Below are 12,977 nucleotides of genomic sequence, written 5' to 3'. Positions count from 1 at the left end.
CATTATCTAAATTAAGTAAAAGCTCTGAGATGCAGGGGATTTGGGGAGTCCTGGTTCTTAATTGGTTAAAACGCTAGTACAGCAGAGATTTGATAGGTAATGTTATTATTTGCAGGGTTGTTTGAATGCAAGTGCAGGGAGGTTATGCATCAGCAAAAAATAATTGCTGAGATCACATCTGGAATGGTGTGTATGGCATAAGTCTCTATTTTGAGAATGGTGAAAATGTTTGGAAGCATTTCAGAGAAAAGTTGCTAAATGGTTTTCTGAGGAAATTAACTGAGGAATGGAATTGCTCTGAGAGCTGGCATGAATTCTTGAATAAAATTGCCTCATATTTTGTAACGAAAGATGAAACTGATCTCTAGAATGTCTGTTATGCTGCAGTGAAGGATCAGATTGGCTAGGCTTGTATCTGCAGGAGTTTAAAAGAGAGTCGAATAAAATCATAAAAGTTCTGAGCAGTGGAAGCAATCAGTCTTCCTCAAGATTGGTGGGACCAATTTAGTGTGAAGGATGGGCTTTCTCTTTGGATTTTGAATGAAAGGTGATCTCATTGAAACCTACGAATCTAATGGGACTTGGCTGGGTCGATGCTTGGAGATGGTTAGCATTGGTAATCAACTCTAGAACTAGGACAAAGGGTTTTGCACAAAATTTCGTTGAGAAGGGATCTTTTCACGTGCAGAGATTAATCATGAGAATTGTGAATCCGAAGAGTTGTCTTTGCTGAATTGTTAGATATTTTCAAAACTGAGAGAGTATTTGGGATTATTGGAGATTTGCATATTATGAAATACAGGCAAAAATTAGCTGTCGTGCTCTTATTGCCTGGCCAGGATTGAGGGGCTCTATGGGTTGCTATTTCTAACTGGCAATCCTGAATATTTGATGAGTTTTGTCTCCTTAGCTATCTTAATTCTGCATCTTTATATTTTTACATCTCAGAATGAGGTTCAGTGATATCTTTATGTTATGGCCAAATAATTCCTGAGTTACCTGGTACTACCTTGGTAGCACTTTAGGGGGATTTGTATACAGGAGAAAATCATGATTAATTTGGCAAGCATTTTAACAAAAGTAACCATTCTAGACTGGGAAGCTTTGGATCTATGTTCAGAGTTAATGTGCAAGTCTCCTATAGGATGAGCAATCCTCTACAGACAAAACATCATGGGTTGAATCATTAAATTGCAGTGCAGAACATAAAATTAATTTTAATTCAAATGTTGTGGATCATTGAGTATCATTAATTTCTCAATTTAAGATGCCACGCAAGCAGCAACAGGATATCCAACTCAAAGTCAACTCAAGGCAACTACAGAGTTTAGACAATGAAGTAATTTTTGAGGTCAAGGCAAGTTTTTTCAGGAAAGTGACTTAAAACTAAATTTCACAAGGGTCCAGCACTCATTGAGTATAAGGTGTTCAAAATAACGTGTTTGGACTAGCAGCAAGTTCATCTGATCGCTGTTACTGTTTCATGTATTGTCAGTGTTTGAACATGGATTAGCATTTAATTTATTATACTGTCAATAAGCGAGTTAGGTCTTCCGAAAAACACAAGGAGTCATGGGATTTGTCAAAGGTCAAATGCTATAACTAAAAATCGATCGAAGCACTGTAGGTACAGTGAGTATAGTTTTGGTCCGATTTTTTTTGTCTTCAAGCTTGTATGTGTCAGAGGGCATATAGAAGGAACAGATGTGAGTGGGAGTCCGCGGGGGGGAACATTCTCGGCAACTGCACGAGCACAGGCCCATGCCTCCTCCGCAGCCAGGATCGAACCCGGGCACCGCAATTGCTGCCGACCCGCCACTGAACTGTCCCCATCTCTCCCCCCTCCCCACTCGAATGTCCCATCCCCGCCCAGACGTCCGGACCGATGGGACACCAGCCCCCAGGCCCACCGCCAGCGCGGAGAAAAGCCAACCTCAGCTCACCTCTGCCTCTCCGGCCGAGCCAACCAGCAGCCCCGCACCGACGACACCAGCGGCCCCAGGCCCACAGCCAGCGCTGAAGTAGCGCCAACTCCAGCCCAACCCCGTTCTAACTCCAGAGGAACCCGCTCCCCGATGGGCCGCTACGTCGACATGTCAGTTCGCCCGCGGCCTGGCTGAGCTGCGCTCCCACAGCCGCCATCCCATGTACAAGACGGAGCTGTGCCGCACCTTGCACACCACCGGCTTCTGCCCCTACGGTACCCGCTGCCACTTCATCCACAACCCCGAGGAGGAGTGAGGGCCCCGGCCTCGCCTGCGCCAGAACGCCAGCCTGGGCTCGGCCTCCTCCAGCCCGACGCTCGACTGGGCCGAGCTGCGAGCTGACCCGGACTCTGGGCTTGGGGCTATGCAAGGGAGGGGGAGGAGGTTGCTGCTGCCCTCAAGCAGCACCTGGCCTGCTCATGGACGGCAGAAGCCCATCCTCAGACTCTCTCTCCGACCAGGACGACTCCAGCAGCAGCGGCTCCGAGTCGTCCGTCTTCGAGCAGGGCCGGTGGCTGCCCATCTTCAGCAGGATCTTGGTGTCGGACTGAGGGGAGGGGGGTGGAGGTGAAGGGTTGCCGGCCAACCCAGCGGGACAGGCAGAGCCGAGCTGGAGCCAGCAGCTGCAGCGCCGGCTGCAAGTTCGGGGCCGTCCCGCCAACCCAGGGCCACCCCGGTCATCTCCGGACAGGGACAGGGTCGGCTCAACAGTACCTTAACAGTGCCCGCAGCGACAGAGAGCCAGGCCCGACCCCGACACCGTTGCTGAGACTGTTTATAGCAAGTGACCTATGACCTGGGCATGCGCAGTCGGAATACCGAACTCGCTTATACTAAATGTGATTTAGTTGTATAACACAATAGCGAGAGTGCCCTCGCTAAAAAGTGTTATTTCATTATAGCAATATAGTTTGCCATTGATTTTCTGCAATAATTGTTGGCAGCAGCACCATCCACATCTTTAAAGTGAAAAAAATCAAACATCCAACATGTTTTACCCCAGCAGTCTACACGATGCCTCGATGAATCCAGGCACAGCAATGGTGCTATTTTAGAATTTGCTTTATGATATAACCAAATGTCTATCCAGGCACCTTCCTCCAATGCAAAAACATATTCCCATGGTATAGGGATACCTGTCCATACATCAAATGTAATGAGGCAGTTTAGTGAAAAAGGAATTTGGACGTGAAGCAATTTAATGAAAGCATTGAGACTTGGTCTTGGTCCCAAGAATCTCTTAACACAGCTTCAGTCTTGCCTTGCAGCATTAATGCAGCAATAAACTGGATCTTCAATAGGAGGATACCCGAGGATCAGGCATTCAACCATGCAAATATCTGTTCCATGAAGCATCTTTTAATTAATGGAGGCTAAGAATGGTAACACTTTCCTGGTTTGTTAATTCATGCAGTTTATTTAATATTCTGAAACGGTAATGTCAGGTGCATATCTAATACTTAGGAATTTTTGTGATAGATAGCATTTTATACAGTGCCCTGCATAATGTTTGGGACAAAGACCCATCATTTATTTATTTGCCTCTGTACTCCACAATTTGAGATTTGTAATAGAAAATAGACTAAAATGCAGAAGAAACTCAGCGGATGAGGCAGCATCTCTGGAGCGAAGGAACAGGTAACGTTTCGGGTCGAGACTCTTCTTCAGACTGATTTGGATCTTTGTAATTTAAAAAAACTCACATGTGGTTAAAGAGCACATTGTCAGATTTTAATAAAGGCCATTTTATACATTTTGGTTTCACCATGTAGAAATTACAGCAGTGTTTATACATAGTCCCCCCCATTTCAGGGCACCATAATATTTGGGACACAGAAATGTCATGTAAATGAAACTAGTCATGTTTAGTATTTTGTTGCATATCCTTCACATGCAATGACTGCTTGCAATCTGCGATTCATGGACAACACCAGTTGCTGGGTGTGTTCACTGGTGATGCTCTGCCAGGCCTGTATTGCAGCCATCTTTAGCTTATGCTTGTTTTGGGGGTTAGTCCCCTTTAGTTTTCTCTTCAGCATATAAAAGGCATGCTCAATTGGGTTCAGATTGGGTGATTAACTTGGCCACTCAAGAATTGACATTTTTTTGGCTTTGAAAAACTCATTTGTTGCTTTATGTTTGGGATCATTGTCGAGCTCTGGAAAGAACCACCGGCCAATGATTTTTGAGGCCTTTGTTTGAACTTGAGCAGATAGGATGTGGCTATGCACTACAGAATTCATTATGCTACTACCATCAGCAGTTCTATCATCAATGAAGATAAGTGAGCCAGTACCTTCAGCAGCCATACATGCTCAGGCCATAACACCCCCACAGATGAGGTGGTATGCTTTGGATCTTGGGCAGTTCCTTCTCTCCTCCATACTTTGCTCTTATCATCACTCTGATATAAGTTAATCTTCATCACATCTGTCCACACAACCTTTTTCCAGTAATGTGCTGCTCTTTTAAGTCTTTTAAGATTATCTGAGTTTGATGATCAGCCATGATCATATTGGATGGCGGTGCAGGCTCGAAGGGCCGAATGGCCTACTCCTGCACCTATTTTCTATGTTTCTTGGCAAACTGTAACCCGGCCATCCTATTTTTGCGACTAACCAGTGGTTTGCATCTTGCTGTGTAGCCTCTGTATTTCTGTTCATTAAGTCTTCTGCGGACACTAGTCATTGACACCTGACTCCTGAAGATTGTTTCTGATCTGTCGGACAGGTGTTTGGGGATTTTTCTTTATTATAGGGAGAATTCTTCTGTCATCAGCTGTGGAGGTCTTCCTTGGCATGCCAGTCTCTTTGTGATTAGTAAGCTCACCAGTGCTCTCTTTCTTCTTAATGATGTTCTAAACAGTTGATTTTGGCAAGCTTTGTCTGATGTCTCGAACAATTTTATTCTTGTTTCTCAGTCTCATAATGGCTTCTTTGACTTTCATTGGCACAACTTTGGTCCTCATGTTGATACACAGCAATAAAAGTTTCCAAAGGTGATAGACTGGAGGAAAGACTAACTGCTGAGAGCTCTGATTATGGAGGGCACTGTATACTATAAATAGATGAGTTTAATTTTATTTTGCAATTTAAATGCAACTGACCTGCACACTTGATTCTGTTTGTCCAGTTTGAAATTCTCAGGAGTTATGCCGCAAAGGAAACATTTATTTCCCTTCATTCTTCTGCCTGTTAATTCTTGACTTGTTCCTCCACAGAAAAGCATAGTTCACTAATTATCCCTCCAATCGTTTAAGCTTCATACTTGTGTAATAATTTTGTAATTCAAGTGAAAAAGGGTAAAACCAGAATACTGGAAATGGAGCAGTCAGGCAGCATCTGTGGAAAGCGAGGGTCAGCGTTTTGAGTCGAGGACTCTTTTGGATCTGACTTTACACAGTGCCTGAAATGTTGACTTGGTTTCTTTCTGCAGTTGCATTTTGCCCTGCTGAAAGTTTCCAGCATTTGCTCTTTCAGTTTTCAAGCTTCTGCACGTTTTTAATCGCGGAAGGATTTAAAAAAATGTTTCCTTGCATTTACAACCCAATACTTTAGGCTGTTCTTCAGAGTTTTCAGGGCTCTATTATTCAAATGTCCTGTTTAAATAATTGATTCCTTGCTTATTTGATTTTCTTTTTGTTTATGATAACAATGTAACACAAACTTCTCTTTCAGGAGCAAAGGATGAAGATAGACAGAGAATTCGCAATGTGGCTTAAGGAATGCCATGAGAAATATGACAAGCAAATAAAATTCAGTCATTACAGAGGCACAATCACAAGAAGCGACTTGCCATCTAAACGTATGCAAAGTCCTTGGGCTGTATATAAAGCAGTTGAGTGGGATGGAAAAATATTCGAAGCAGCGCAATTGGTAAGAATTCATACTTTTTGGCTTTGGCAAAAACATTTTAATGTGACTGCAGGATATGCTTTACAATAAAATTTGATCTGCTTGGTAGGAATATGTATTGTTTTCTAGTTCAATAATGTAACTGTGGTCATTGACGAACTGTGTAAAAGATGGGACATAGTTAAAACATTTATCATTTTTCCTCGCCTTCATTTCTAAGATTCTACATTTTTTAAATTAAATTTCTTTATTTATATAGCACATTTTTAGTCAACTTGCATTGACCCCAAAGTGCTTCACATAATTACATCCACACACACAGGCAAAGGTGGGTGAAGTGTCTTGCCCAAGGACACACACAGGCAAAGGTGGGTGAAGTGTCTTGCCCAAGGACACAACGACAGTATGCACTCCAAGCGGGATTCGAACCAGCTACCTTCCGGTTGCCAGCCGAACACTTAGCTCATTGTGCCATCTGGCGTCCCACAGAAAATGCCCTATTTAAAATCCAGCTGCAATTGACCCATGGATTAATTTTGCTTTGCCCAGTTCCCTGTCCGTAACACGTTTAAAGGTTGGCTCACTTAACTGTTTCTAGCCTGCTTTGGGAGGGGTAGGTTGGGGACCCACAGTCCCGTTTATATCAACGGGTCGATGGTGGAAAGGGTCAAGAGCTTCAAATTCCTGGGCGTGCACATCTCTGAAGATCTCTCCTGGTCCGAGGACACTGATGCAATTATAAAGAAAGCACATCAGCGCCTCTACTTCCTGAGAAGATTACGGAGAGTCGGTATGTCAAGGAGGACTCTCTAACTTCTACAGGTGCACAGTAGAGAGCATGCTGACCGGTTGAATCGTGGCTTGGTTCAGCAACTTGAGTGCCCTGGAGCGGAAAAGACTACAAAAAGTAGTAAACACTGCCCAGTCCATCATCAGCTCTGACCTCCCTACCATCGAGGGGATCTATCGCAGTCGCTGCCTCAAAAAGGCTGGCAGCATAATCAAGGACCCACACCATCCAGGCCACACACTCATCTCCCCACTACCTTCAGGTAGAAGGTACAGAAGCCTGAAGACTGCAGGTTCAGGAATAGCTGCTTCCCCACAGCCATCAGGCTATTAAACTCAACTCAAACAAAACTCTGAACATTAATAGCCCATTATCTGTTTATATGCACTTTATCTGTTTATTTATTCATATGTGTATATATTTATATAATGGTATATGGACACACTGATCTGTTCTGTATTCATGCCTATCATATTCTGTTGTGCTGAAGCAAAGCAAGAATATCATTGTCCTATCCGGGACACATGACGATAAACTCTCTTGAATCTTCTTTGCCGCTTGTTTATTTGCTGAGGGTGAGGTTTGAGGAGGGGGAAACCAGTTTCCAGCTCATCTCTGTTGAGGAATTTGTTTTAAGTTATTTTTCCAAGAATATGAGAGCAACCATGGTGGCACAAACATATTTTAAATCAGTAACTAACCCTTGAGAGGCAGAGTATAAACAGTATCCATTATTAAGAAGCCAGCTCTGAGCACTGGTTACACACAAATGCAACCTTGTTACTTGCCTTTTTAATTTTTATAGTCATGGGCATACCAGTTTGCTGCTGTCTCTAATTAGTATGAATACTTATTAAGAGAACAGGTCACAACTTATCATAATTGTCACAATTTGTTTGATTAGCTCACTTTAATTGCATAATGATTATTAATTCTGCATTTGAATCCATTAGCAAAAGTTTCTACATTACAGACAGATAAAGGAAATTGGCCAAGAAACTGCTTCAAACAATTGTTTTATCTATATTTTGGGATTGTTACACAATATTTCTTTAAGAGTATGGAAATGAATCATCTTGCTGGGAGTTGATATCTAATAATAAAGATGGGTTTATTAATTCAAACCAATATTTAAACAGTTTAAATGTTGCTACGGATGCTGTACAACTAACTTTGGCGGTGTGGAATTAACTAAGTCTTAACTTTTTTTCAGATTAAGACAATTAAAACAGTGCCAATAATTTATGGAAGCATTGTTCGTTTTCTTCTTTATGGTGACCATGAAGGTGATGTATTTTCCACGGGAGGTGAAGTGCAAATAGCTGTGGTGAGTAATAGAATGCCCAAGTTTACTTTATCTGCATTTTAATATTGAACATCTATAATTTTAATATGGTTATTGTGGCAATTAAATTATTTTTGTATTTCATTTGAATGCTAAATGGCGATTGGGTTCAAAATAAATTTGGTGCCAACCATTAGAGAAATCTCCAATTCTGGTATTTGTAGCTAAATCTACACATTCTTTATTACAGTATGATAACTGTCACACTATGCCAAAGGAATACTGTTCTTTTCTCAAAGCCATTGCCTCTTGACAATGTAATTTACAGAAGAATCCTCGCACAATCTGTTCACAATATTCTAAACCACTACTAAAAAAGTTGAAACGTTTAGTGGTCCAGCCAACTGTAATGGTTAACATTTGTATCTTTGCCATTCTTAACCCAAACAAAGCATTTCCAGAATTCTTTGGACTGGAATCCAAAGGAGAATGTTTGTTTTATCATGCTCAGGGTACTAGTCGGCTGTAAAGGGCCTGTCCCACTTGGGCGACATTTTCAGCGACAGCCTGAAAAGATGTTGTCGGGTTGTGGCGCGTGGTGACGCATGTAGTGACGTGCGGTGTCTCCCTGTCGCCTCTGGATTTTGGAATGTTCAAAATCCAGGGGCGACATCTGGGTGTTTCATCATGTCGTGCGCCCTGTCACACGATAACCTATACTGTCCTGCAGGTGACACCAGGTTAGGGTTAGGGACCACAGATGGGCTGTAAAATATTCTTCCTTCAATGCATGGATTTTAATCATTCATATATTAAAATTAATACAATAAAATCAATTGTGCAAATGAAAAGATGTCTGAGTCGTTCAGTTTTATTTACAGATGTATTAGTCCGCTTACAGATCCAGTCGCCGTCTAACTTTTCGCAGGGATGGATTCAGTGAGTGTAGACTGAACACCCCTCCACCCCCCTCTTCACCCCTCCCGCCCCATCCCTCCTTCTCCACTCCTCCCCTCTCCCCCGTTCTTCTCTTCCTCCCTTCTCCCCGCTCCACTCTTCTCCCCCTTCTCCACTCCCACCCCTCACATCCCCTTCTCCCCCTCTCCATCCCTTCTCCCATTCTCCAATCCCCCCTCTTCTCCCCCCCCCACTTTCCCCGACGCCCCCCATTTGTGGACCCAGCCTGTGACCGCTAGATTCCGCTAATAGTACTGCACAAAGGCCACATCATCTGTTTCTGTCTCTGGGACAACTTGTGGCCAACAGTTCCCATGAGCAGCAGGCAGAACATTGGGGGTTTGAGCCCAACCCCTGGGGCCCCTGTGTCACATTTAGTTCAGAGATAATGCCCTTCAGCCCACTGAGTCCTCACCGACCAGCGAACCCCGCACACTAACATTATCCCACACACGCTAGGGTCAATTTATACTTTTACCAAGCTAATCAATCTACAAACCTGTGCACCTTTGGATTGCGGGAGGAAACCCTAGCGCTAGCCCTGACCCTACCCCTAACCCTAACCAGGTGTTACCCGCAGGACAGCATACGTCATCATGTATGTCGTACAGCTACGGGCATCAGTCACTGACGCTCGCAGTCGCCGAAAAAATCGCAAAGTGGGACAGGCTCTTAAAACCATTGTCTTGTGAATGGTATCAAAATGGCCCTCCTAAAACTGAGGAAGGATGGCTGTGTGGCTTCCAGCTATTGCTTGATGTCCTTGCACAATGCCACGGTTTCCACAACAGATTGAGCCCCGATTATTGATGCAGTATTCCGTAAGGTGCAACCGTTCCTCCTGTGTAGCAGTCACCACTGTGATCCGTTGTTGGTGATATTCTGCACCAAGGCTCTTAAACTTCCCAATGGCATTTCTAGAAGCATGGACTACATCCCAAACTGTTTATACTGCTTTACATTAATCTGTGTTCTTCATTACACATTTGGTAACTGATATCTGTGTATGTTAATGCTTGGAAGAGCAAGTTTAGGATAATAAACAATGGATTGCTGTGGGATTCTCTTGGATCCTTGATTTAACATTTGCATCAATGTCTTGCTTGAAATGGTCTCATAGGTTAGTATAATGCTGATGGAAGAACCTTGCCCATGTGAAGAAATAGTAATAAGATATGACCATTGAGTTAAAATATGGAGGCTGATTTGTGTCAGTGGTAACATCAGCCAAATATGCAATAAAGAAATGTTGCTTCAATGTCACTTTTTATTTTAACACCGATCTGGCAAACCAAACAGTCTCTTTGTGCAGAGGCAAACTGCACCTTAATTCGTGCCCATTTGGAGTGTTACTATATTACACTGTCACACAGATGCAAACTCAGGATACTGGGAGAAGAGACTGCAGCCAATCAGCTAAATGCTAACAAATACAGTTGAGTGCAGAATCTCCACATGGCATTATTTAACCTCTGGTTCTTAGCAGCGTAATGCTTTTGACACGACCATCCATTTTAAGCTGCACACAGTTTTATCAACACCAGCTCGCCGACTTATTGCAAATATAAACACAAGAAGCTCTGACTGGATATCTCTAAGCTGACTATTGATGTTTGTCTTGTTTTGGTGTTGTTCACCAATAATCACCTGATAATCAACTGAGAATGCTTTCAGTTGAATCTTTCTTAATGTAGCTTTCTTAATTAATGCGTTGTTCTTCAGGGCCTTTACTGTTTTGGTGGTGCACAAGGCAAACTTTCCTAATCTTTTTCCTGTGGCTGGAGCAATATTTAGTTTTAACACCACTGATAATTAAAAACTAAAATTATATTTTTACACGCTATGAAAAGTTCAAAGATTGTGCCATTATTCAAAAGGCTGAAAAGCATTGTTGCATTTGGTGTGACATTGCAGAATCTAAACTTTTTAACTCAATTAGTAAATTGAAGGGATTGAGTTGATGGCTTCTGTCTGGTCCAATTTTACAGTGAAGTTAAACTGGTGTCCAATTTGTTCTTAATTTCCCAGTTAGCCAGATATGCCATGTTTGTGTGATTAGGGAGATACTGGAAGAAGGTCAATAATTCGGTAAGAAACTTTATTTCCCTTTTCTTTTCCTAGGAACCTCAAGCCTTGTATGATGAGGTGAAGACTATTCAAATTTCAAAGCTAGATAGGAATGTAGCTCCAACTATGATTAAGAAATACATAGAAGATGAAATGGCAAGGTACTTAAATTCGCTTTGATAATTTCACAATTCTGTTTTATAAAAACATTCATTTTCTGTACAGAAATGGTTCCATCATGTGTTTTGAAACAGGCTCCCTGATAAACTGTCTGTGACTTGGCCAGAAGGAGATGAACTTAATGCAAATGATCGCAGACCAGCAGGAAGACCCATAGGTAAGAAAAATATATGCTCCTACTCAGATTTTTCGGACAAACTCTCTTCTGCGATTTCTTAATGTTTGCATTAAGAAATAGATTAATTTTAACTCTGCAGTATAGATTAATTTCAAGAGTTTGATAAAGCCTTAATTTGAGAACAATTTGTTTTGTTTGATGACATTTATTTGGAAAAAAAAGTGCAGATGCTGGAACTGCAGTTGCACGAACCATGCTTAGAGCATGGTGCTAGTGAAACTCGGTAGGTCAAACAGTATCTAGTTTCCTGGAATGGATTGGGTTCTCTTATGAGAAAATTGCACAATGTGGTCATGTATGCTCTGGGACTTGGGGGAATGAGATTGTCCTAAAAATGAGGTGGCAGCATGCTGCTCGCTAAATAACTGGAATAGCATATTTTTAGACTGCTGAACAACATCACAGCAAACGTCTGATTGTGTAGAATGAATACATCTGTTGAATAACATTAACTACTCATGGGTGGTCGTCTTTCCCCTAGCCCGATCTTCATTGATAGGTTAGATAAATAGATTTATACGCCCAGTATGGGTGTATAAGATGAATGAGGAGTTTGCAAACATTTCAGCTGGTTGTAGTGAGAAATATATTCTGGTCCTATCGTCACATCTCTGTCCCCTCAGCATTCAACATCACATAAACAAATTAGTTAGTTGTCAATGCACAGATGTTTTTGATAATTTGCTGTGTCCATATTAGTTGATTTTTTTCTCTGAAGGACCATAACTGACATAATTGCTCTTTCGGTAGTGCAATTATAACAGTAAGCCAAGATTTTTGTGCAGGTGTCTCTGGAGTAAAATGAACTTGTAATGGTCAGAAGACACAAAGACAGCTTTCTAACCTTTAAGGTGGCTATAAACTGAGCCACTAATGCTGGTGCTGGCATTCACACAGGATCAGAGTTTTCTAATTGATTGCATTCTAGTTATATTTTAACAAATTTTAGCAATAAAATGTTACATAATAAAACAATCTTTGGTTTTTAAGGAACATTCCATTGATAAATATACATAATGAGGGCCTAAATATATGCTAATCCTGTTAACAGGTGCTTTGAGAATAGAAATTCTCAATAAAAAAGGTGAGACCATGCAGAAGCTTCCGGGAACAAGTCATGGTGGATCAAAAAAACTATTGGTGGAGCTGAAAGTTATTTGCCATTGTAAGTATGCAGAACTTATAAATAACTCACTGGTTTATACAATTTATAAAGGTAATTTTTTAGACTGTAAAATTGTTTATCTACTTGTTATCTTTTGACACCTGCTGATCCTGTTTAAAAGAAGAAAACAAGGCATAAAAATGCAAAAATCCTTTGTGAATATATAAAAACAAAGGGGGTGAAGACAACAAATATGGGGGAATCATTTCATCTGATGTATTTGAAAATTTGATAAGATACCACTCCTGAGATCATATATCTTTTATCCAAATGATATATTCTTAACTTAGCTGCATCTGGTGTACTAATGTAGCTGAAACAGTTATTGAATTGTAGAAAAATCCCATTCAATGTAAAATAACAACATTAAAAATGCCTGTTGCATTACAGCTTCTACAGGTGACAAAGACATTGTTTCTCACATCAGTCAACATGGTGGTAAATGGCCATATTGGTTCAAAAAGATGGGTGAGTACTTCACAAGAAAATGTTCAAATTGTAAATCGCATGTTCAGG

The 12,977-nt window shown here is 41.5% G+C and overlaps 1 protein-coding gene across 1 annotated transcript in view; it reads left to right on the top strand.

Moving 5' to 3' along the window:
• Positions 1 to 12,977, top strand: part of smchd1 (structural maintenance of chromosomes flexible hinge domain containing 1) — a 124,611-nt gene that overhangs the window by 36,515 nt on the left and 75,119 nt on the right. The window contains exons 13-18 of the mRNA XM_033019603.1: positions 5,663 to 5,860; positions 7,843 to 7,956; positions 10,993 to 11,099; positions 11,193 to 11,275; positions 12,348 to 12,461; positions 12,852 to 12,929. Of these exons, the coding sequence (XP_032875494.1) occupies positions 5,663 to 5,860; positions 7,843 to 7,956; positions 10,993 to 11,099; positions 11,193 to 11,275; positions 12,348 to 12,461; positions 12,852 to 12,929 (694 nt within the window). The remainder of the gene's footprint in view (positions 1 to 5,662; positions 5,861 to 7,842; positions 7,957 to 10,992; positions 11,100 to 11,192; positions 11,276 to 12,347; positions 12,462 to 12,851; positions 12,930 to 12,977) is intronic.

The sequence above is a fragment of the Amblyraja radiata genome, chromosome 4 (assembly GCF_010909765.2).
Source record: "Amblyraja radiata isolate CabotCenter1 chromosome 4, sAmbRad1.1.pri, whole genome shotgun sequence".
Lineage (NCBI taxonomy): Eukaryota > Metazoa > Chordata > Chondrichthyes > Rajiformes > Rajidae > Amblyraja > Amblyraja radiata.
This window is presented reverse-complemented; position numbering and strand designations above follow the sequence as displayed.